This window comes from Natator depressus, chromosome 7 (genome assembly GCF_965152275.1).
Source record: "Natator depressus isolate rNatDep1 chromosome 7, rNatDep2.hap1, whole genome shotgun sequence".
Taxonomy (NCBI): Eukaryota; Metazoa; Chordata; order Testudines; family Cheloniidae; genus Natator; species Natator depressus.
The window spans coordinates 97,074,600-97,098,663 of record NC_134240.1 but is presented as its reverse complement, the minus strand read 5'-3'; the positions used below and the strand labels follow the sequence as shown (position 1 = coordinate 97,098,663).

At 39.5% G+C, this 24,064-nt stretch overlaps 1 protein-coding gene across 10 annotated transcripts in view; it reads left to right on the top strand.

Annotated features, from left to right (window-relative positions):
• JAKMIP3 (Janus kinase and microtubule interacting protein 3) overlaps positions 1-24,064 on the top strand; it is a 149,356-nt gene that overhangs the window by 78,888 nt on the left and 46,404 nt on the right. For 6 of the 10 annotated variants that reach the window (XM_074959132.1, XM_074959133.1, XM_074959126.1 and 3 more), the window contains exons 3-4: positions 3,791-4,288; positions 23,371-23,586. In XM_074959132.1, the coding sequence (XP_074815233.1) occupies positions 3,791-4,288; positions 23,371-23,586 (714 nt within the window). The remainder of the gene's footprint in view (positions 1-3,790; positions 4,289-23,370; positions 23,587-24,064) is intronic. The other 4 variants (XM_074959130.1, XM_074959131.1, XM_074959129.1 and 1 more) reach the window with 1 other exon arrangement.

The window sequence follows — 24,064 nt, the reverse complement described above, 5'->3', positions numbered from 1 at the left end:
AGTTCAGGGGTCTTTGATCTGGAGTTTCTAGGAGCAGGTAATTAATAGACAACAGGTTTTTCTGCTCCAGGGCATAGGTTCAAAAGGGTGGATTCAAAGGGGTCATTTGCATTTCCCTCACTCCCAAGGTATTTCCTTTTCATGCATTGTCCCTAAAAAATCCATTGAAGTTCCTAACATTTACATTAGTGAAGTCCCTAGAAAAGTTACATACAACCCTACAATAACACACAAAGAATTACATTTTAAGTGCAATGGATCCCAGAGGCACCAAACCCAATTCAACATGGTTTAACTTTATAGAATTAAGTTTATTCTTAATTCAATAAGGTTTGTTCAGGATATAGCAGGATACTGTCAGTCTGTCACAGTCAGCAACTAGTGAAAGGGAGCTAAATCTCAAATGGATACTGAGCTGTTCAGTAGTCCATTACAAGACTACACAACATGTTAGGACTGGAGGTGAAAAATACTGTATCCAAACCATGAAGGAAATTTAGATAGTATTTTAATTATATTAAGTTTGAATTTCACTGCAACACCAAGTTTAGCCTCCCCCGACCCACACACACTAATGATATTTGAAAATGTCCATGAAAATTGTTTTTGACAGAATATTGGATTTTTGATAAAATGCATTTCTTTTTTTTGCTAAAAGTGTTTGCTTTCTGAGAAAATTTAGACTTTTTGATGAAAAACCAAACACCCAAAACCCAAAAAGTTTTCAGTTTTTCGCTGCATATTTTTGGCCAAACCCACAAACTTTTCAGTTCAGAAATGTTGGCATGTTTTGACATTTCTGAATTAATGTTTTGCTTCAGGTCTGTTCAACATTAAACCTATTCTCCTAAGCTTCTGGGAGAGTGTAATGGGATTTGTAGTTCACATGTCTCATGTGTCTGTTCTCCGCTATAGGTCTGGCTCCCCACTCATACTACATCTCACATGATGCACCACAGCCATATAACTCCCATGATGCACTGTGACAAGTCAGCTAGAGGCTGTGGTATATAATGGGGGACGTTGACCAGCCAAGAAGCACAGTCCATAGAGGAGAACAGGGAGCCAAAGATCCTGGAGAGCACTCCCCCCCTCCCCTCCCGGTCACCCACTAGGGCTGCTGTAAGGGGAATCCAAGCCTCTGGGCTAAGGATCCCCTGAGGTGTGTTAAGCTTCTAGAACCTCAACAGGCTTCAGCCCTGCTTCTTTCCATTGGCCTCTCTGGCACATTTCCTAGGCACTGAATCCCAGTTTGCTATTCCTTCTATGAAATGGGGCTCCTCAGCCCACCTGCCCTAGGCCCAGGACCAATACTGACCTATGAGATACCTCAGTTACTTAAAAACACCCCTTTCCCAGAAATTTACCACAAAAGTGTGAAACTTCTGGTTTAGTTTTAACTCTGTCAAGGACACACAGCAGTTGTGAAACAGGTAACATACAGAGAAACGCTTTGCTTAGAGTCTAACCCCTTTATGCTCTTCATTACTTTATTGTGTAAAGCACAGGAGAGTACAGATCATACAAAACAATAAACATCTGAAACCCCAATGTCTTTTACTTTCTATAACTCCCTTTTCCTGGGAGCCCTTGGGTGAACTATCAGGGTCTGGGAAGGCAGGCAGGCGGGCAAGATGTCCCCTCCTCATGCAGGCTGTTGCATGCTAGCTGGTCTCTCTCCCTGCTGGAGCCCCTTCCCAGCTTCTGTGACTTTGCTTTCTCCTGACCCAGGCTTCCTCTTTGTTTGTCCCCCTATCCCAGTGTGTTTCTTTATTTTAAACCTATCCTGGTTACCGGGCGTCTTTTGTTCTCCTGGTAACTTTCCACTGCTTCTACCTTCTCCACTCCCTCAGGGGAATCAGCTAAACTGTTTTTTCTAAGGATGCAAGTCATCCGTTGTCCAAGATGTGTGAACCTGAATATGTTCAATAAGTCTCAAGCACCTTCCGTTGAATCTGTCTGGGGCATACACGCTACAGAACTTGTCAGCAGTAGTGGACCCACATACATATAGGCACTCATAACCCAGCAGATTTTCATAATACAACTTCATAATCTCAATCAGAATGCATAAAATGTACAGACATAGCCCCAGTTTCATGACAAGGGGCACGAACTAAAACTCCCATGAGGCACCTCTGCAGTGCAGGTGAACACAGTTTAATGTCAAACTGACCCAAATTGAAATGTTTTGATTCAGTTTCACATACTGAAATATTTTGACTTGGGTCAACCTGACCTGAAATAACGTGTTTCATTTACATTTTCCTGATGGAAACTTTCAGTTTCCATCCCAACTCTTCAGTTTTCAGGTTTTTGACAAAAAGTAAAAGAAAAAAGAAAAAAAAAGTGTTTTCCAACCAGCTTAAGTCACACCTGTCAAAAATTTTAAATGAGCAAAAGTAGTCAGCAACCTGGAGTTTTCATATCGTTGTAAAATAGTGGATGCCCTTTCAAAGATTTGTGGTTAATTTTAACTGTGCAGCTTCCATTGACTTTCACCAAGGGTAAGATTATGGAGGTTGAGTTCATGAATCAGAACCATTCCAAATATTCACCCAAAACTTGAACAGAAACCAAATTTAACTTAATTTTTAAAGAAATTGGCTATTTTTTAGGTATATATTTGTTTTTCTGTTCTTGGTTCCAGCTGGGACCAGTAGTGAAAATGCCAAGATCATACAAGAAAGGCTGTTTGCATGTTTCCAGCCCAATTTTGGAGACTAAAGATGTTTGGATAATTTAAATAAGATTCAGATTTTTAGATTCCTGATCCAAATTGAACCTCTAAACCATGAGGTTCACCCATCAGTAGCCTGTGTGCACGCGGGCATGTGCACACACTCAGACAAACAACTCAATAGCACATTAGCAGAAACTTAAGGGGGGAAGAATGAAAGGAATGAGGTTTTTAGCCAGAGCTTACTTTCAGTGTAACACCCAACCCCATTAGAAAGTACTGGTCATGTTTTTAGGGGTCATATTCCTTATCACAACTGATTGTGATGATGGTGTTAACTGAATATATAGGAATTACAAAGCAGACAGTTATCTGGGCTTCTTGATCAGCTGCATGAGATAATGGATCTATGCAGTACTAACTTGAAGTGTTCACAAAGAAGTGTTTATGTTGCAAATTGAATTGACTATTATTAGCTGAGAGTCCCACTGACTAAGTCATCTATCTGAATTTCAAAACTTGGTTTGGTTGCAATAAGCTCTTAAAACTCCTTAAAAGGGTCAGCTATATTTTTAACCAAAGATTATGACATTGAAATAAAACATTTTCTTAAAATTTTGAAAAAGCCTTTTCCTCCCCAGGAAAATATTGTAGTGTAGATTTTGTTTAGCTTTATGAACAATCAGCTTGTGTCTAACGATTCTAAATATATTGTACTCCCTCATTTTAAGGCTATTTCTTGCATAAAGGTGTTTGGTGCAGTGAAGTCTATAGTAAACCAGTGGATATTTCTTCTGGACAGCAAAGGAGTTAAGTGCCTGAGTTCAGTGATCTGATTTTCATCTGGAATCATTGGAGAAAGGAACATTCACCACATAATAAAGCGATGGATCATAAAATATGAACCAAATACCAAATAAAGTCTAATTCTGTGTATGATAGAGCACACTGCAGTAGGTTTGTGTTTTGAGCTAATAAACAATTATAGAACTCTGTTACAAAATTATGAAATGACAACTGCCATTATATGTTGCCCCACAATACAGAGATTCCCACTAAATGAATTATTTTGTTTGCAAAAACCTGTATCTTTTTTTATTCTCTTTTTAGATCAGCAAGTTGGAAAGAGAGAAAAACCAGGAAGTTAAACAGATCAAAGAGCACGAACAGCATAAAAACACAGTGTTAGTAACGGAACTTAAGGCCAAACTTCATGAAGAGAAAATGAAGGAGCTCCAGGCTGTTCGAGAAGCACTTTTGAGACAGCATGAATCTGAGCTTCTTAGAGTCATAAAGATTAAAGATAATGAAAACCAGAGATTACAGGGCCTTCTTAATGCTGTGCGAGATGGGGCTCCTGATAAGGTTAAAACAGTCCTTTTCACAGAAGCAAAAGAGGAGGCCAAGAAAGGGTTTGAATCTGAGAAAATAAAAATGCAGCAAGAAATTTCAGAACTTAAGGGGGCTAAGAGACAAGTGGAGGAAGCCTTAACTTTGGTCATTCAAGCTGACAAAATTAAAGCAGCAGAGATAAGGAGTGTGTATCACTTACACCAAGAGGAAATCAGCAGGATCAAGAGAGAGTGTGAAAGAGAAATTCGCAGACTGGTATGTGTTGATGTAAATACGTATGGTTTTGGTTTTTGTTTGTTTTTGGTTTTTTGGCTGTTAAAAAAGAGCTCTGGGCTGGAGTAATGGTTCAGATGCACATGATTGGGCATCCAAACTTTTGGGTGCTTATTCCAGCAGGATCTCTGACTTTTTTTTTTTTTAAGGTTTACCCATCACAATGACAATGTCTAAAATGAGGTTTTCTAAATACATTTTTAACACGTGTTTACAGCATTCTTACTGCCACTAAGGTGAGTGCTGCACAACATTTGTCAAATGCTTGGAACAAACATTCTGTTAATAAGATAGCTCAGGGAAATCCTGCAAGATGATTGTTTCTCAGCTCTCAGAAATTTAGTTCAAAGCTTTTCCTTGTTGTTCTGCAGCATCATGTGTTTAAATTACAATTTCTGTTCCAGAAGGCAAGCTGCTCCATATCACGGGTGAGCAATATATGGTGGCTTAGAAACAGTAAGTTTCACAAAGCTGTGAACAGAAATGAACTGAAATCCTAATACCATCTGTCTAAATTCACCTTTGTTATCTTTCAGTTTGGTGTAGATTTAACTACTCAGTGCCTGCAGAATGGTTAATGGGTACATAAAAGAAAAGGGGAAAGTGTTATGCAAATTTCCCTGCATCAATCCACATTGCAAATCTTATCCACAGTGTGGTTCTCTTATCTACTGAGTAAATTTCGGTTCTATTGAAACTCCCACTTACAAGAATGGGAGTTCGGTGCATGGAGCAGAGGTTATTATTATTATGAGTATTAGCATTTAGCCTCTAGAGCCCCCAGTATTGATGGGGACCCCATTTTGCTAGACACTGTGTAGACATATGCAATATACACAGTGCAGGTTAAAGATGCAATTGTTTTCAGAAGCAAACACATTTGCATTAATTATTTTGTACTCTGTGATTCTTTTAATCACTTTTCCTCAGAAAAGCTCTTTTGAGTCCCCTTATTATGTGATTAGCACCGGGTGGAATAAAGTAATTGCAGTTGATCAACTCATGGTATAGAAGCTCAGAATATTTCAGTGGGTAAAATATTAATCCCAGGTAGCAAAATATGTCTCTTCTCAAACTGTGGAAATTCGTCTCTAAAATACCTGTTTAATACTGCTGCAAAATGTGTTACCTTCCACTGAAGAAAATCAGAGTTGACGCTAAGTTGACCTCCAAAGGAGTTTGTGGAAAGAGAATGCTAACAACTAAGGGAAAGTACAGGACCAGTGCAATTATAGACAGATAACTATGAATTTATAAATTGCTAATAGCCGATGGGTGATTTGGTAGAAAAATAAGGATTTCCTTTCCTTTTGAAGGACTAGCAGTTATCCCACTAAACTTCAAATTTGGTTGAAAAATAAAGCACAGTCAGAGTAGTTTCAATACAAGGGTAAGTTTAGTGTCAGTCCTTCTGAGGATCTCTTCATGTCAGTAGAGACACACATGGTTACTTTGTAACAGCAGATCATTTTTCTATCTTGTATAACATAGAGTTTAAGTAGCTTGTTATGCATTATCAAATTTGTGCCAAGTTTCTTGCGTTGTCTGTGTCATTGTAAAGTAACTAAACACTATACCCATATGTTAGGTTAGTATTGTATTACCCAAGATCCTTTGAAACACCTACTTATGTGCCAGGTAGCTCAGATTTGCCATCTGAGCCCATCTCAATGAATTGTGACACGTCTAAAACTCATTTTTAATAATGACTGTTGTATTGATTGACTATTGAATTATTGATAATGAAAGCCTGAGACTAAGGGTATTAAAATACTTTACCACTTTTGAAGTGTGTTGGATAGGCCAGAACTGACTTAGATGGGTGATTCATTGGATTTTTTCAGTCTTTTAAAATTAGAAACTTTGAAATGAAAATCAAATATAATGAAAGTCAAATATTTTCCTGTAATTAATGCATTTCACCTAACTTGGTGTACTCAGTGTGTCCTCAGAATCAATCTTGTATTTTTATTTATTTGCTATAATGTTGATAATGAACCCGATTCAGAAAAGCAAACAAGCACGGGGTTAGATCTGAGCATCTACTTTCGTCCCATTGAAGTCAATTCTTATATTTAAGCATAAAACTAGTGTTTTGCTGCATTGGAACCAATATTCTTAGCATTGTATAAGGCACAAAAAAGGCATAGTCTTTGCCCTGACAAGCTTGTAATAAGATGTTAAGGGGACTTTGAATGGAATTGTCATTCTTTAAGTACCTGCTCAATACTGGAACAGAGATTTTTCTATGAGGTCTACTTTCTCTGCTATTCTTTGTGTCATGTATCTAGGTTACCCCATTGATAGAAGGGCACCTTTCATGTGCTCCAAATACAGATTCCACAACAACAAATCCTCAAAACTCTCTAAAGGAAACAAAATCCCAATTCATCTTGTGTCCTTCATCTCTATGTCTGATTGTATGTTTGTACTTCTGCTGATCCCCTCAGCAGTGTATGTCACATGCCAGTTTCCTCATTTGTGGTCAGCTGGAAAGGAGGGTTTTTTTGAGGGAAAGTAACAAATTTAGAAACATTTTATCAGTCAATGTAGAAAATATTTGCAGTAAAAATGATGGAGAGAGGTAAATAACAGGGTCCCCCAAGGATCTATACTTGATGTATATATTAACATTTAGCCAGATTAAAATGCAAGCAGTCTGCGTCAATGACCTATCCTCAGGGGTGAAAGTACCTTAAATGACTTACCGGTACGCAGAGCGGCTGGGGTCCTGGGCAAGGTGGGGGACCGGCTCTGGGCCCCTGGAAGCGGTGGGGCCTTGGGCGGAAGGGCCGGGGCTGGGGCCAAAATCCCCCAGCCAGCCCTTCAGCGCTACCTGGGCTGCACTGCCTAGGGCTTCAGCAGCGATTTAAAAGGCCCGGGGCTCTGGCTGCAGATGTAGTGGCGGCAGCCGGGAGCCCGGGGCCCTTTAAATCGCCAGGCCCTGGGACAGCTGCCCTTTCCCTCCACCTCCCCCATCAGTGGCCCTGCTGATACGGTCAGCTGTGTACCAGTGGCCACTTTCTTACCAGTATGCCATACTGGATCATACCAGCTTACTTTCACCTCTGACTATCCTCTTAATCCTTTACCATTCTCCCAATTTTTTTCTTGTCTGCAAAGTTTATCAATGATGATTTTATGTTTTCTTCCGAGTCATTGATAAATATGTTAAATAGTGTAGGACAAAGAACGAATCCCTGTGGGACCCTACTAGAAAAACCATAGTCGTTTGATGATTCCCCGTTATAATTACATTTTGAGACCTATCGGTTAGCCAGCTTTTAATCCATTTAATGTGTGCTGTTTTAATTCTATATCTTTCTATTTTTTAAAATCAGAATGCTGTGTGGTCAAGTCAAATGCTTTACCAAAGTCTAAGGATACTACATCAGCAGTATTACCATTATCAATCAAAATTGTAATCTCATCAAAAAAGTTATCAAGCCACTTTAACCAGATCTATTTTCCATAAACCCCTGTTGATTGGCATTAATTACATTATTCTCCTTTAATTCTTTATTAATCTACTTCCTTATCAGCTGCTCCATTATCTTGCCCAGGATCAACATCCAACTGACAGCCCCGCAATTACCAATGGTCATCCCATTTACATATTTTAAATATTGACAAAACACTAGCATTCTTTCTGTCTTCTGGAAGTTCCCTAGTGTTCCAAGACTTATCGAAAATCAACATAAATGGTCCAGAGAGCTCCTCATCCAGCATTTTTAAAACTCTTGGATACAAGTTATCCAGATCTGCTTATTTAAAAATATGTTAACATCTTCCTGAGATACTAGTGGACTGTTGTTATATGATATGAATATATCTATTTTTCTGCAAATGAAGAACAGAAATATTTATTAAACACTTCTGCCTTTTCTGTATTATCATTGATAATTCTACCATATCTAATAGCATTGTTAGGATTCTGTTTGTTCCTAATATACTTAACAACTCCTCCTTATTGTCCTTAACTCTGCTGTCCATAGAATCTGGCCTTTTGCTTCCCTTATCAATTTGCCACACTTTCTAACTTCTGATTAATATTAATTACCATCAACTTCTCGTATCTTCCATTTGGGGGTGTGTGTGTGTAATTTTTATAGCTGCCTTCACTTTCCCTCTAACATTGGTCTTTTTTTTTTTAAATCAAGTCAGCCTTCTTCTTTGATTGTGGCTTTTTGGGCATCTAATAAAGTGTTTTAAAACAATTCTCAATTATCATTCACATGTTTCTGATTAAATTTGGCCTCCTAGCTGATATGACTGACAATTATTTTCAGCTTTAAAAGAAAACTGTCCCTTTTAAAGTGCTAAGTGTATGTACCACTGGTCTGGACTTCATTCTGTTTGTACATATAAATGTGGTCAAGTCATGATCACTTGCACCTAAGTTACCGTTAATTTTTAGTTCTCCAATCAGTTCTTCTTTATCTGTCAAGACAAGGTCAAATACAGAATTCCCCCATGTTTGATGCTACACTTTTTGAGTTAGGAAATTGTCATCTGTAGTATTTAGAAATTCCAAGACAGGATCTCTGCCTTGCAAAAACTGTATATAAATGTTTTCATTTATTAAACCAGTTGCAAAGAAAAACAACAGTATAATTGTATAATCCTATAAGAGATACATTTAGGCATCAATTGTGCATACCAAAAATCATGAAACAATTTGTTTTTCACTTCATAAATTAAATAACGTTAATAGTAACAGAGACATTGTATGCTATATTATGAGTTGGATCTTTCTTGGGGGGGGGGACGGATAGCTCAGTGGTTTGAGTATTGGCCTGTTAAACCCAGGGTTGTGAGTTCAATCCTTGAGGGGGCCATTTAGGGATCTGGGGCAAAAATTGGGGATTGGTCCTGCTTTGAGCAGGGGGTTGGAATAGATGACCTCCTGAGGTCCCTTCCAACCCTGATATTCTGTGATTCTCTGATATTGCTGTAAATCAACACAGGTCTAGAGATTTCAGTGGAGCTTTGCCACTTTACACCTGCTGAGGATCTGGGCCTATAAGCTTAAATATTTTATAACTAATATGCATTTGTTCTGAAAGGTGTCTATGGTGCAGGAAGCTATTGGTGGTTTGCTGTGATGGCATATATTGCTTTATTGAAATAAGCCATGCATCATATTTAGGCATCATTTCAATTAACCAATTAATAAATATACATTTATTTTCTAATGTAATTCCTAGGTAATATTTTGCAATTGTTTTTAAGGGCCTGGTCCTGTTTAGTACTGACCAGTCACAACACTCACTGAAGTCGGTGTGCCACATTAAATTCTCAGCATCTAAATTGTGATTTAAAATAGATCAGTGTGTCAAAACAAGACTCCAGGGAAAGTATAACTTGAAAGGCACTCATCAGTGAAAGAATAGAATTCCCGTAAGTCATGAAGGGTGATGCTAAATTTGTATGCCATATTCTCTCAGCATTTCTTCCTCCAATGGAAATGATTATTCCCCTCTATTCAGCACTGGTGAGACCACATCTGGAGTATTGTGTCCAGATTTGGACCCCCCACTACAGAAAGGATGTGGACAAATTAGAGAGAGTCCAGCGGAGGACAATGGAAATGATTAGGGGGGGTGGGGCATATGATTTATGAAGAGAGGCTGAGGGAACTGGGCTTAGTCAGTCTGCAGAAGAAAAGAGTGAGGGGGGATTTGATAGCAGCCTTCAACTATCTGAAGGGGATGGAGCTAGGCTGTTCTCAGTGGTGGCAGATGACAGAACAAGGAACAATGGTCTCAAATTTCAGTAGGGGAGGTCTAGGTTGGATATTAAGAAAAATTATTTCACTAGGAGGGTGGTGAAGCACTGTATTGGGTTACCTAGGGAGGTAATGGAATCTCCATCCTTAGAGGTTTTTAAGGCCTGGCTTGACAAAGCCCTGGCTGGGATGATTTAGTTGGGGTTGGTCCTGCTTTGGGCAGGGGGTTGGACTAGATGACCTCCTGAGGTCTCTTCCAACCCTAATCATCTACGATTCTATGATTTGACTTTCCATAAGTTATTAGCTATGCAACTAATTACTTTTTCAGTCTGGGGACACTTTCCTCACTCTCATTTGGGTGAATAGATGGTGCAGTGTGGCTGTCATCACTGATTTTATTCTCTTATGCTATCCATGTCGTCATGGGCATTTCTCTCTCATACAGAGTAGATTATTCCATATTTCACTTATTGGATTATCCAGTTACACTTGCTCCAAATGTCTGTTTGATTTAGCACTGAGTATATTCAGAAAATTTAGAACTAGCAGATAACAGTCCCACAGTCCAGAGCAGCCCCCAGCTGTTGGAAGGAGCAGACAGGATCATAGGATGCTCCACTGACACATATTTAATGTGTGTGTTTGTGTATGGGTATGTCTACACTACAATTCAACACCTGCAGCTGGCCCAAGTCACCTGACCCTGGCTCATGGGGGTTTGGGCTGCAGGGCTGTGAAATTGCTCTGTAGGCATTCGGTCTCAGGCTTGTTTTCAATATGTTTTTTCTGTAATGCTTTTTTTTTTAAACTTCAGAATAAAGTAGGCTTGCATATGAAAAGCTGTGTGGTAGTTTATAACTGTAGCAATTATAACTGTTAATGGTCTCTGAAGAGAAAACAAATGTCCTTGGGCACCCTGTCTGTGCTGGGAAATACAGTGAGGGCAGGGAACTGTGCATCCTGGAAATACCCTTATTAGAAGGGAGAGAAACACACATTCCACCCAAGAGAGGCAACAGCTAGGGAGATGGAAGCCTGAGAGTGGGCGCCCTTGCTGGACCACTGAGGGGGAATATAGGTGCTGCAGTTGCCCTGAACTGTGACAACTGTGTAAATGTGTGTATGGTAAAAGGCATGACTCTGTTTAAAGGGAGATGTACTCATACTGGCAGAGAGGAGACTAACAAGCTCCTCTGGGCTTGTTCAGTACTAATGAGGTGCACTGCCAGGTTTGTTCTGACTGGAGCTTCAAAGAGAAAACCTGCGCAGCAAGTGGTGGTGAGCAGGAAGAGGCTTGCCCCGCCTCAGACAGCAGAGACAGGCCGGCCGAGAAGGAGATAGCATTAGGCCTCACTGCTCCCAAAGCTTCATGACCTAGCCTCAACGCAGTATACCCCAAGAAGAGGGGCTGGAGGTAGACCCCTTTTAAACAAAGACCAAAGGGCTAACCCAGGAAGACTACCTGATATCCAGGTCACCCTTCCCTCTCTTTGTTTTCCTGCAGACTCCCCTCTCTCATGAGGGAAGGAAGAGGCACCAGAACTTTTGTTTGTTCAAAGAATCCTGCCCCCCACCCCCGGCTCCTTGGGCATCCACTGAGGGCGGGGGAAGGGGGAGGGGAGGACATTATAAAGGAATGGAAGTGGGGTCTGGAGGGTACTTGAGGGAGCCCTTGCCCTCCCACCCAGTTTGAATTTACTATGCACCCTTCTCTAACTGTACCCCTCCCACACCTCCAGCAACAAGTTGGGTTCAAAAGACACTTACAGCTACAGTTGTACCCTCTTGTCCCTTGTTCCTCCACAGTGAATTAGTTTCCAATGTATAAGTATTTGTCATATAGCAAGAGGGGGTGTATTCACTGGAGCTCATTTAGAAGTTATGGGAAAGTTTAAAAAGCTATTCAAAAATCCATTGTACCTGTGACTGTTCCTGGTGTTACAAATTAGGCGGGATAGCTCAGTGGTTTGAGCCTTGGCCTGCTAAACCCAGGGTTGCCAGTTCAATCCTTGAGGGGGCCATTTAGGGATCTGGGGCAAAAAGTTGGGGATTGGTCCTGCTTTGAGCAGGGGGTTGGACTAGATGACCTCCTGAGGTCCCTTCCAATCCTGATATTCTATGATTCTATGAAATTAGCTATTCTAAGTGATGCTGAGTTGGGGAAGTCCTCCAACTGTCTGGCTTATGTGACACTAGCACTGATTTTGTAAGCTAACATATTTTGCTTTGGGCAAGTCATAGCTAAGTCTCAGGCTGGATATCTGTACAATGTTCCTGCTGATCTTCTTCCCAAATAGCATATAAGTGGCTTCTCTGACCTCCACTGATATATACCATCTGGGGATCTGGCCCATCATTCATAAACATTGCTTTGCTCTTCTCTGCAGTGCAAATGTTTTGTTGCACATTTAGGGACTACGTGTTTTTGTAAAGGACATGGCAGACATACAGTTCTGCATTGTTAATGGAATCATGACAGGACGTTAAAAGCTGCGTGATTTATGTGCAATTCATTATTTAGTAATTTTAACAAATGCGGTGTGATAAACCACACCAACAAACAACTATTTCACCCTTTGAAAAAATACTGTTTTTTGTAAGTATGGTCGAGAATAGGTTCTACCCAAAGACCAGTCAATAATTTTGCATTGAGATTAAGCCTTTTTAAATAAAAACCCTTTGAAGCTATTTATTGCTGAAATGTACACTTTTTAATTTTAAGCCAAATTATTCCTCTTTACAATTACTCACAGAAGACATCCTATTGCATCATGGCAGTCTTAGCTGCAGAATGGAAAATAGATCCATACATAAGCAGCTAAAATTTGCTTTAAAAAGGTAATTTTGTTTTGTTCCTATATTCTCTTTTCAAATAAAGATTGATGTTATTTTCCTTTTTCATTATATGTAGATACAATATAGAAGATGATCATGTCTCACTTTAGACCTGCAGAAAAATATAAAATATAATTTTAAGTAATAAATATTATATGGCAACCTCAAATTTAATAAATAATGTATGACTAATTCAAAAGTCTTAAACTGTGAGCTGCAGGGTAAGCACTAGTTAATCAACCAAGGAGCAGCATTATGTGAAATGGGAATCTCCAGAGGCTCAACTTAACCCTGAGGGGATGGGAATTAATTCTGGTCATGATCCAGTAAAGCATTTCACTGTGTACTTAACTTTAAGCACCAGAAATACACCACTCTGTAATTTCATACCATAGGTGCTTAAATATTACATACTTCTGCAAATGATAAAAGCGAATGGAACAAAGAGTCTCTCATCTCATAAATTTCACAGTTAATATTTACCAAAGGGGAGTTCCAACCTATTACAGAGTGCGGCAGGTTACTTACCAAGTGACGGGGGACATTTTTATGTTAATACCAGTGATCCATGGAATCATAAACTTTGGACTCATTTGGATTCACCTGTCTTCATCTGTGAATGCTGCAATAAAGAAAATTTTGGATTGAAAATGGGTATATTTGTTTTCTAACCATGTATGTAAAAACATTCCACTTAATAGACTTCTCAGGCATTTTATATGAAAGAGTCATGAAGTTATGACTTTTATCTCTTGTATTTGAGCACTTCTAATTAGATCAGATGTTAATAACCCAGTGCTGATTACCTGCAGGCAAATTTTGCCCATCAAACAATATTGCTAGAATATAATGTATACATTATTTTGCACACAGAGTCAAAATGTTTCTTGAACATTTAATTTGAGATTTTTACACTAGTAACACATAATGTCATAATTTTATTTTTCAGAAGCCAGTAGCAACTAGAGATGGATCAGACCTAGCAGCCATCTTGTCTATCCCCATGTGATGGATTTTCAAATGGGCGTTTTCTGATCTACTATTAAATGTCTGAAGTGAGCAGTCTTTACTGCTTCTTTTGGGAGATTATTCAAATTTCCACAACATAGCCACACCGTTAGAAGTTTTTCCTTTGCTCAACAGCATCCCATTACTCTTACTTATACTTTCTTGGACCATGCTAAAAAATGATCTCCTCTTTTGTTTATTTCTTTGATATTTGTGTATGCCCATGGTTTTCACATCACCTTTAGTCATTGCTTTGCCAAGCTACACCTGAGTCATAGATTAATATCCTTTATGGCCAGAAAGGACCATCATGATTAAGGGTGCAAGTTTGTCATGGAGGTCACGGAAGTCATGGATTCCATGACTTTCCAGGATTCTGCAGCGGCCAGTGTGGATTGCCCAGGGGTCACCTGAGCAGCTCAGGCAGCCCCTGGGCTAGCCGCACCGGCCGTTGCTGGGGCAGTCTCAGGCCACTGCCCCCCACAGCCAGCAGCACCAGGAGTTTGGGTGTGGGAGGGGTCTCAGGGCAGGTGGTGGGGCATAGGAGGGGGTGAGGGCTCTGGGTGGTGCTTACCTTGTGGGGCTCCCCAGATGGGACAACATCCCCTTCCTCAGCTCCTAGCAGATGGCTCCACGCACTGCCTCTGCCCACAGGCACCACCCCTGCAGCTCCCATTGGCCATGGTTCCCAGCCAATGGGAGCTGTAGAGCTGGCATTCGGTGCAGAGGCAGCACGCAGAGCCAGGTAGCGAGCCTGCCAGCCCCTCCTACCCAGCCCCACAGCACCTGTGGAGTTCCCGGGCCGCATGCTGCCTCCCCCATCATCAGTGGGTGTCCCAGGCCGCGGGCCACTGCCCACCAGCCCCATGAGCACCCGCAGCACCCCCGGGCTGCTCCCCCCACAAGCACCCGCCTCACCCCCCAGGTTGCTGCCCCCCAGCACCCGCGGTACCCTGGGCCAACCCCCCTCCCCCGCAAGATTTAGTCAGGGGTATATAGTATAGTCATGGACAGGTCATGGGCAGTAAACAAATATTCATGGCCCGTGACCTGTCCATGAATTTTACTAAAAATACCTGTGAGTAAAACGTAGCCTTAATCATGATCATCTAGTCTAACCTCTTGCCTTGCACAGGTCATAGAACATCACTTTGTAATTCCAGCATCAAGCTGACCTTCCTCTGCAACCTAACCTGATTCACTCAGGTGTGCTACCTTCTACTCATACAAAGAGTACAGTTGGGCCCATATGGTTAGGAACAATTAAATGCGTCTAGCATACAGCCTAAAATTGCACTGGCTATTTTTCCCTCTTATCACTATATAAGTAATGGATTTTTCATGGAGGACCCAAACTAAGTATTGACCAGCATTGTTTAGCTTGTGAGACTAAATGAGATCACAGCCTTGATGGTATCGCTGCAGACATACATAAATCCAATATAAATTCCATGGTCACATAAAAGAGATTCCATTTACAGCTGAAATAAGATTGAGCTCACAAGTACATTTCAATTTCAAAGGGCAAACACTGACTGGAAAATAATAATTTCTATGTAAGTGTTGAACTTAAATTGAGTATTTTAGAAGAAAAGCATTTGCTGGAGGCAGAAGTCTTCAGAGAGCAGATGGTGACATTGACTCCATTTCTTGTGTCAAGGAAGTTCTAATGCACAGGGCTTATTGTTTTTAAAATGTGACATCTGTTTTGAAAATAATACAAAATGTGATTTTGTAAAACTGGGATTTTACATATGGTTTTACAAATCATCACTCAGTAACTTCTCTTTCCCGCTGGATACAACAGAATTTAAAGTAGGCTTTATCACCCCAACGTAGCATCTGGTATGTGATCTCTGATCACACTTCTAGTTTCTGTAATTTTTCATGTCTGTCATAATGCATTTCATCAAAGTCCTCTTCCACTGCTATTGTCTATCCTTATGAAAAATGTTGCAAGCGTGTGTCCCACATTTAAAGAAATGGGAAGAGGTTTTGGTCACATGGAACATTATTTTATCTGTTTAATCAAGAGTGAAAATTGTATCTCATAAACCCAAGACATTTTTTTTCTTTTTGCACATATGGCACGAGCTATTTATGTCTGGAAGGTTTGTATGTGATGATCTCCAGAGAAGCACAACTTTAGCACAGTCAAGTTGTCCCTGGTTCACTATAGTACAGTTATGCAAGATGAAAATCACATGTCATTTTGTAACAAGTAGGCATATGAACAATGTCCTCTTAAAGAACTTGCAATTATTTAATAAACTTGATTTTTACTTTTTAATTTGTGGCTCTCTAAATATCATAAAATACTACCAGGGTGGCTTCAATTACATTCTTAGGGTCTAGTCTCCCTCCAATACATGCACATTTTCTGTTAACATTAATGGGAATTATACATGCATGATGCCTATCAAGGAAATATGGACCCATTAGTCATGTTAGCATTATCAGATTAGTTGGACTGCAATTTATGCACAGTAGGGACTAAAATCCAAGATAATGTAACGTCAGTGTAGGTTTCATATAGATGTATGTTGGTCAGAAAAGATAAGTGATAAACCACAGGATAGACCATTCAAAGGGGACTGTACTATGAACCAGATTTTTTTAAATGGCTGTTGTTGACAGTGACTATTTAAAAGATTAATAGCCCACCAGTGTAGGATCATGCAGTGTTCCAAATATCCCTGCTTCTTATAGAGATGCTCTAGCAACATAGGCAAAAAAGGCAAAAATCTTGTTGATTACCAAGCGCTACATGTTTACAGACACATGCGTCTGACACTTCTCACTTTCCCGAGGAAGTGATAACATATGAAGAAATGTGGGCGTTAAAGCAAAGTGTCAGGTGAGTCGAGTAGGAAGCGAAAAATCCTTCAATTGCCCATTTTACTGTTGATTGACTCAGTCCTTTATTTGTAAGTAAGAAAAGAATGGAAGACATGCTGGTTAAAAATTCCCATGAGCAGTAGTAAAGGTGATTTCTCGGTTTAATGTCATCTCCATCAGGCTTCCTATAGTGAGAGCCGGTCAAATTATTAATTATGAATAATATTAATTGAAAATTATAGCTCATTTTTCCTGTTTGCAGTCTGATCTGTATTTCTACTAATGTATTTGTTTTTCACATCTATCCACTAGATAGTTCAGATGAACAATTATCAGCTTATGGTTTGTTCTCAAACTAAGTATTGGCCATTCATTATTTCTGTGTGATGGTCACTTAAATCACATGGTAAATAATAATACGATGACTTAAATATTGTAAAATTCAAATGATGAGTAGTGAATAACAAATAGTGATACCAGTTCATAGATATACACTTGTGTAAATGTGAACATTGTTGTTTGCTTGAAGATTTTCTCCCATCATTCAGACAAATAGACCCCTTTCATGTGGGTCTTCCCAAATAGTGAATAACAAAGGAACAAAACATGATCCAATTGAATAGGAGTTTCAACAAGTGGTCACAAACACTGTTTTGCACTATTTACCTAGCTCTGATAGTTAAGAGTCTGTTGGCATTAAAACTGGGCCAGATCCTGGCCCCTGCTACATTCCCTTTCCATCAGTTTGGCAACACAAAGGGAATGGAAAGCTGCCCTGTCATAAATTTGCATAAGGGAATCCCTGGATGGCATAGAAAACTACTTGCTTCTGCTCGCACCTTGTGTAGTGATTGCGAAAGGAATGCTTTATGAAAGATATATAGATATATATAGATATCTCATTGATACATAAGGTGACAGTTGATTTTGTTACAAATTCAGACTAAACTTTAGCATTTAGGGCCACATGTTCAAAGTGGGCTTTATCTTGCCCTCTTCATCAGCACCTGTAATTCTGCACAGAGAAGGCCATGTCCTGAAATGGTGTAAATTGAACTCTTCTTCATTAGCTTCAATGAATCTGTGCCAATTCAGTTTTGAGAAGCTGGCCCACAGATTTTTGTGCGTACAAAGGAAAAACTATCCCTTCTATTTATGTATGCAAATAGGCTTTCCACATGTGCATGGACAAATGCAGGGTTTTAGGCATGAAAGATTCTCCACCCCCAAGGTTGCCTTTATTGCAGTTAAAGTATGCCACATTTAACAGATTGTGGGAGAGCTGGCTGTCATTGCTCTTCCCATGGTCATGGAGAGCCTGGCTTCAGGCAGACAGGTGGCCTTTCATTTTTCTGCTATCCATGCTGACAGCAGGATGGAGCCTTCAGGGAGCAAGGGGAAGTGGCGATGGCTGGTAGGGAAATGAGGGGGAGCATGAGGGACACGCTTGGGGTTGGGGCAGAGAGGAATAGAATGGGGAGCAGGGGCTGGAAAGGGACAGAATTTCAGAGACCAATAGGCACAGGGGCAGAATAAGAGGCTGCCCATGGTTCTCCCAACAATCTTACTACGCTTCTGTTTCTGTGATGGTGACACCAAGAGGCCCCTGCTGTGATCAGAGACCCATTGTGCTATGTACTATATAAACATTGGAAGAACAGTTCCAGCCCTGAAGAGCTTACAATCAAAATCGATGAGAGAGAATGGAGGGCTTATTACCCCCCTTTTACAGGGAACTGAGACACAGAGAAAGTTGGCCCAGGGATCACAGAACTAGCAGAATTGGGAACCCCGATCACCCAAGTCCCAGTCCAGTGCCTTAATCACTACTATCTTGGTCACCCCTAGTTTCCCAAGCATATGTGTCTGCCCTTGTTCTCTGCAACTTCCCCTGGCTTCTGAAGTCTTCAGGCAATATGTTCCTGCCTCCCCTAAGCCTGCAACTACTGATAGGGGCACCTGGGAGGGAAATCTAACATTTTTCACTGTTGAGAAATGTCACATATGAAGATGCACAAAACTTAGCAGCTGTGAATTGCAGGCACAGATTTAGTCTGTTTTCTAAAGTGTAACCTATGCTGTTTGAGTGCTTTTGCTCCCATTCCCCAGATGTGCACTTCGGGGATAGTAGGTAGAGTGTTTTTTTCTGGTAAACTTTCACTAGAAGTTTACTCACCTTCAGAGTGAACTTTGGCCATTTGGCATTTGCTTGCCCATGGACCATCTCTGAGTTACATATGATTGGTTAGGACAGTCCAGGAAGGGCTGCTGCATAAAGCAGTTTGATTTAATTCAGGTTTGCATTTAACATATGGATTGTGTGCAGATGCTACATGGATGGATGCCGGGCAAAATAAATACATATGAAAAATGAAATCAATAAACAGAGGCTAGAGTTTTTTTGTTGTTTTTGTATTGGAGCTGGAGTGTGAATTTTTCAAGCTATTTAGGAAGATGGAAGGATATTTCATCATCATCAACAACAACAGAATCACCCTTTCACTGCTTGTCCTCCACTGCATCTGCTGTGTTGCTATCATCCATTCATGACTGAATGACTGAAAGCAATGTTGGGTTGATACAGCACATATGCTCAATTTAGATGTGCTTGGAATATTTAGCAGGAGTTAAGTAACATTCTGGACTTTGGCTAGTTGACAGTGTCCCTTCACAGGGAGACTGTCATACCCAATCAACTTATAAAATATAAAACACAGTAATCTATACGATTGTGTAATACTGGTACAAGTGTTCTGAGTTATTCCCTCCAGTGCAATTGGTTTGACAAGGACACAAAGTGGTTAGTTATTCCTCTGTAGTGACACACATTAGAAAAGATCCAAAGAGGCAGATATGTTAATATATTTCAAAACACTGAGAAAAACCTTCATGTTGAAAGAAGAAATATGAAGGAAAACTGAATGAAGGTAAGTCCTATTGCATATAGAGACGTTCCATGGGTCTCTCCTTCTGTCAGAGTGCAAGTGCACATCCCCATAATGTCAGGGAGACTGACTTGCGAAGAGATCCCCTTTCTTTTAATCTAGAACTTTTAGTTACCATTCCACTAATAAATGATTGACAGCTCATTCACCTGCACTTCTGAAACTCATCGCTAATGCAGATTATTTTACACATTCTAATAGCTTGCTCTGACATGCTGCCTATGGGGAAATGTTTATGTCATGTAACAGCTTCTGCCTTGGCAAGGGTTTTCTCATTTGCAATTAAAACCTTTTTTTTGGGAATAGCTTTGGCTTTTTTAGCATAGACATATGAAGCTTCAAAAGCAGACTTCTGCTGTTTACAGTCATGTTAATGATGCTTATGGAGACTGCAGAGCTATAAATGCCCTGTGAACATTACAAGAGGAAATTTCTACAGCATTGAAGCTTACATATTGATTTTTATATTGCCCTAGAAATCATGTCACAAGGTTTGAAATCAGCTTGATGAAAAATAATATTAGAAATTTCATTTGCTAGCACAAGGGATGGGGGCAGGACCCAACTTTTCATGCCTTTGCATTTGCATAATTGGCAGTAGCTATGCTCACAGGCTGTTAATTAATTAGCACTTCAGCATAAAAATTCATTCTAGGTGGAGACAGCCTGCTAAAAATAAAGTGGGAATATCCACACTGGTAGGCAAGACATTCTCCTTTAGACGATTGGATACTATGCTCATATATATTCATTGACATTGTTTCACAACTAGTCCTGTTATCTAAAGCAACCAGATACAAATATAAGGAAGATAGCCACATTAATCGAAGGCACTTCAGTGTTTCTATGTAGAGCAATGAAACAAGTGTGTCCAATAGCTTTGTTTTGGACACACACCTGGAAATTCACAAAGATCTTTCAGTGAGTGGCAAATAATTTTCTTTTTTAACAACACCTTAATGTTATTCATGCTGTGAAGAAAAAAACTGTAAAATAATCTTGTAAAAATGCTTTCTTCGTTTAATCAATACATTTTGCTCCTATCAAATTATATGAATATATTTATGTTTAACAATGAACTGTAAATATAAGAACATTGTATTTAATCCATAACTATGAACTTAAACAGATAGGAGAGGTGTGAATATTGATGCTTTCTTATTTCCTCACTAAGCTAAGATGTAGTCCTTTTTTTTTTTCAAAAATCAAAACCTTACTAGAATATAATTATTTTGTTGAATCTTGTAATTTCATGTTTTTCTTAATTGAAAATGTTGTCTGTGTTACAGAATTTCTTTGTGTTCACATAAGTGGAACTTTGGCTATATAGATTTTTTTCATTTAAAGTCTCTTAGTTTAATGTCTGATTATGCATGCCCTGGGAAGAGTTCATCGGACATCTCTTTGTTATGAGGCAAACTAGTAGATTGCTGCATTACTAGGAATTCAATATTTTAAAGCATCTTTAATAAAGTAGTACACAAAATGTATTTTTTCCCTCCGTTTTCTAAGGAGACTAACTTTTGCATAGAAAAATATCATACATGCACAAATTTAATTTTTACATGTCCTTTTCACAAAGGTAGTTTATAAACAATACTTGCTTTTCCTCAATTAGACTCTGTGTTTACTTCCTGTAATATTATATGGGTTTATGGGTTTATTGTTTTTATTTTAGGATGTATAAAGCTGGTGAGGAATTGTGAATACTTCAGACAGAGCACCTATCCCTCCATTGTTGCTGCAGGTGCTGCTAGTGCTTTCAGAGAATGAAAACTGAGTGTTGTGTACTTTGCTGCTCTTATCCCAGGGGCTGCACAATAGGAGAGCTCTGTATTTTCAAAATAATTAGTGGACAGGATGATTGAAATTGCAAGACTAATAGATATATACTCCTCTCCCTTCTCATGATAGATGCCCTTACTGAGGCTTTTGAGGGAGGAGAGCAGCTAGGGGAGGGACTGTGCTCAGCTTCCCAGCTGAATTTTCAAATACGTGAACTGAGGTTCTCAAACACACAGGGTGAAATCCTGACTCCACTGAAGTCATTGGCAAAACTCTGCTTGACTTCAGTGGGGCCAGAATTTCACATGTAGCATCTCTAGCCCAAGGCTCAATGCAAGTAGATTTGCAGTTTAGTGTACATATTACACACAGGTCTACTAAAGAATGACCAGACAATAGATATGCCCTACACAATATGAAAAGTCTGGAAGTAGGAGTTAGGTGCCTAAATACCTTTAGAAATCTAGCTCTTAGGTCATAGTGTGATCTTAGGTACTAGGGATGGTGTGCCATATGTGGTGTTGTTTATTGCATCAGCTACAGTATTTAGGCACAACAGGATTGCTATGGAGGGAATGTCAGCCTTGACTCTGAATTTCCTTGTTTGCTGTTTCACAATCTGTTTCACAATCTTAAATGCCTGATACTATCTTTATCTGGATACTGGTACTAAGGATTCTAAAACTGAGTCCAGTACAATAATTCTTATGAACAAGAATCACTTCAAAACAGATATAACTTAAGAAAAGCTCTTTTCTTGGTCTAATAGTCCTGTGTTTGACCATGATATTAATTATTTAAAGCAAAGTTATTCAATGAAATATTTGGCTAATTCATTCCTCCATTTTTATCTGGGTTTGGGAACAATCCTATAAAAAACAAAACAAACAAAAAAGTGAGTAGACTGCCCGGTTCTTACTGTCTGTCCCATTAAGGGGAAAGCATTCTGTCTATGAACAGCTCACGGTTAAAAAAGCTGCTTGTTTCATTTACATTTGTAGTGTTTCAGAAGTATTTAAAGTACTACAAAGATAATAGCTGTCTGAAGTTAGGAACAATATAGTTGTTTTAGGAAGTTGACATGATTAATTTTTTCCACACTGATTCATTATCTACAAGCATATTTGACAACCATGTAACCTGTGAATGTAGTATCTTGTATTTCCACATGTAATGGACGTTGGTGTAATCTAACTGTTGAAGGTGCTGCGGTTCTATTACAGTAGTGTATATTATCACAATCACAAAAGGGCTATTCAGGCTGCTCTTGAAGAATTATTATTTATAAAGTAATGCATGGTTGGTCCTCTGCACAAAGGTAAAATTCAGATCCTTAAAGTAAATAAGATTGTAACCTTCAAAATTCCAGACTTTGGGGGTTTAATCTTTTGGCCTCCCTCCAATCCCAAAATTTGGTTGTTTCATATCCAGCCCAGCATACAGGTAGGGTCCAGCTCTTAAATTAGTACCCAGATATAAATTCCAAACCATTTGCTCTGCAAAGTTTGGGTGGGTTCTTGAGCATTGATCTGGACCCATCTCTAAGTCAAAGGCACCTGGGACCTGATACTAAGAATTCAATAACAATAAGTAGATACAGTAGCTGAGAACCTCTTGGTACAAAATGATCATTTCTGCTGGATGGCTCCCAAAGTGGTTAAAAGTGTAGAAATAATAAGTGCAATATTACTAAAGTAATTAAGCAATTCTGTTCATATGGCCACTGTAACACTCATTGCTATTTTATTTTCCAAAGGGTGTTGTTTTTTGTTAAGGAATGTCAAATCTGTGAAACTGACTGTGATATGGTTGCCTTTGGGTACAGTCCAAGATGCTGTGCTAGTGTGATGTTGCCAGTTTCCATGGTAACCAGAGACCTGTAACATGCATGCTTGTGTGATTGTATTTTGTTCTCCTTGTAGATGGAGGAGATAAAATTTAAAGACAGAGCAGTCTACGTGCTGGAAAGAGAGTTAGGGGTTCAAGCCGGGCATGCTCAGAGACTTCAGCTCCAAAAGGAGGCTTTAGATGAACAACTTTCCCAGATCAAAGAGTCTGATCGGCATCTGAGCAGCCCCAAACGGGAACTTCCTTATGCAAGTGGTGCAGGAGACGCTTCAGATCATTCAGGAAGCCCCGTAAGCACTTTCACGTGGTTTCACCTAAACAAGCAAACAAAAAATGACAAAAATCTTGATGAGTGCACATTTAAGCAACAGCTTTCCCATAGCAGTACAGAGCAAACCAAGGAGATTTCTTTTAATGCGGCAATTCAAGAGCGGGATCTTTAAAACTAAAATAAAATCTGATCCTGGGAAAGCTTTTGCTTTTTTGGTTTAGTTTGGTTTTTGTTAGCAGGGTGAAATATTCAATTTTTTAAAATGTATCATACTTCAAACACCTGCCTTAATTTGACAGTGTGACATAGTATCTGCTGACAAATTATGCAAATGCTTTTCTAGTAATGTATGTGTGCTAGTTTTCCAGGCTACTAACAGTATGTGTTGTAAGCAAATGTACAAGAACAATTTACAAAGGGAAATCAGTAAAGGCAGTGTAACCAACAGCATGCAAGCTTACAGGGTATTCCAGTGCTTCTAGAACATCTCTATTATT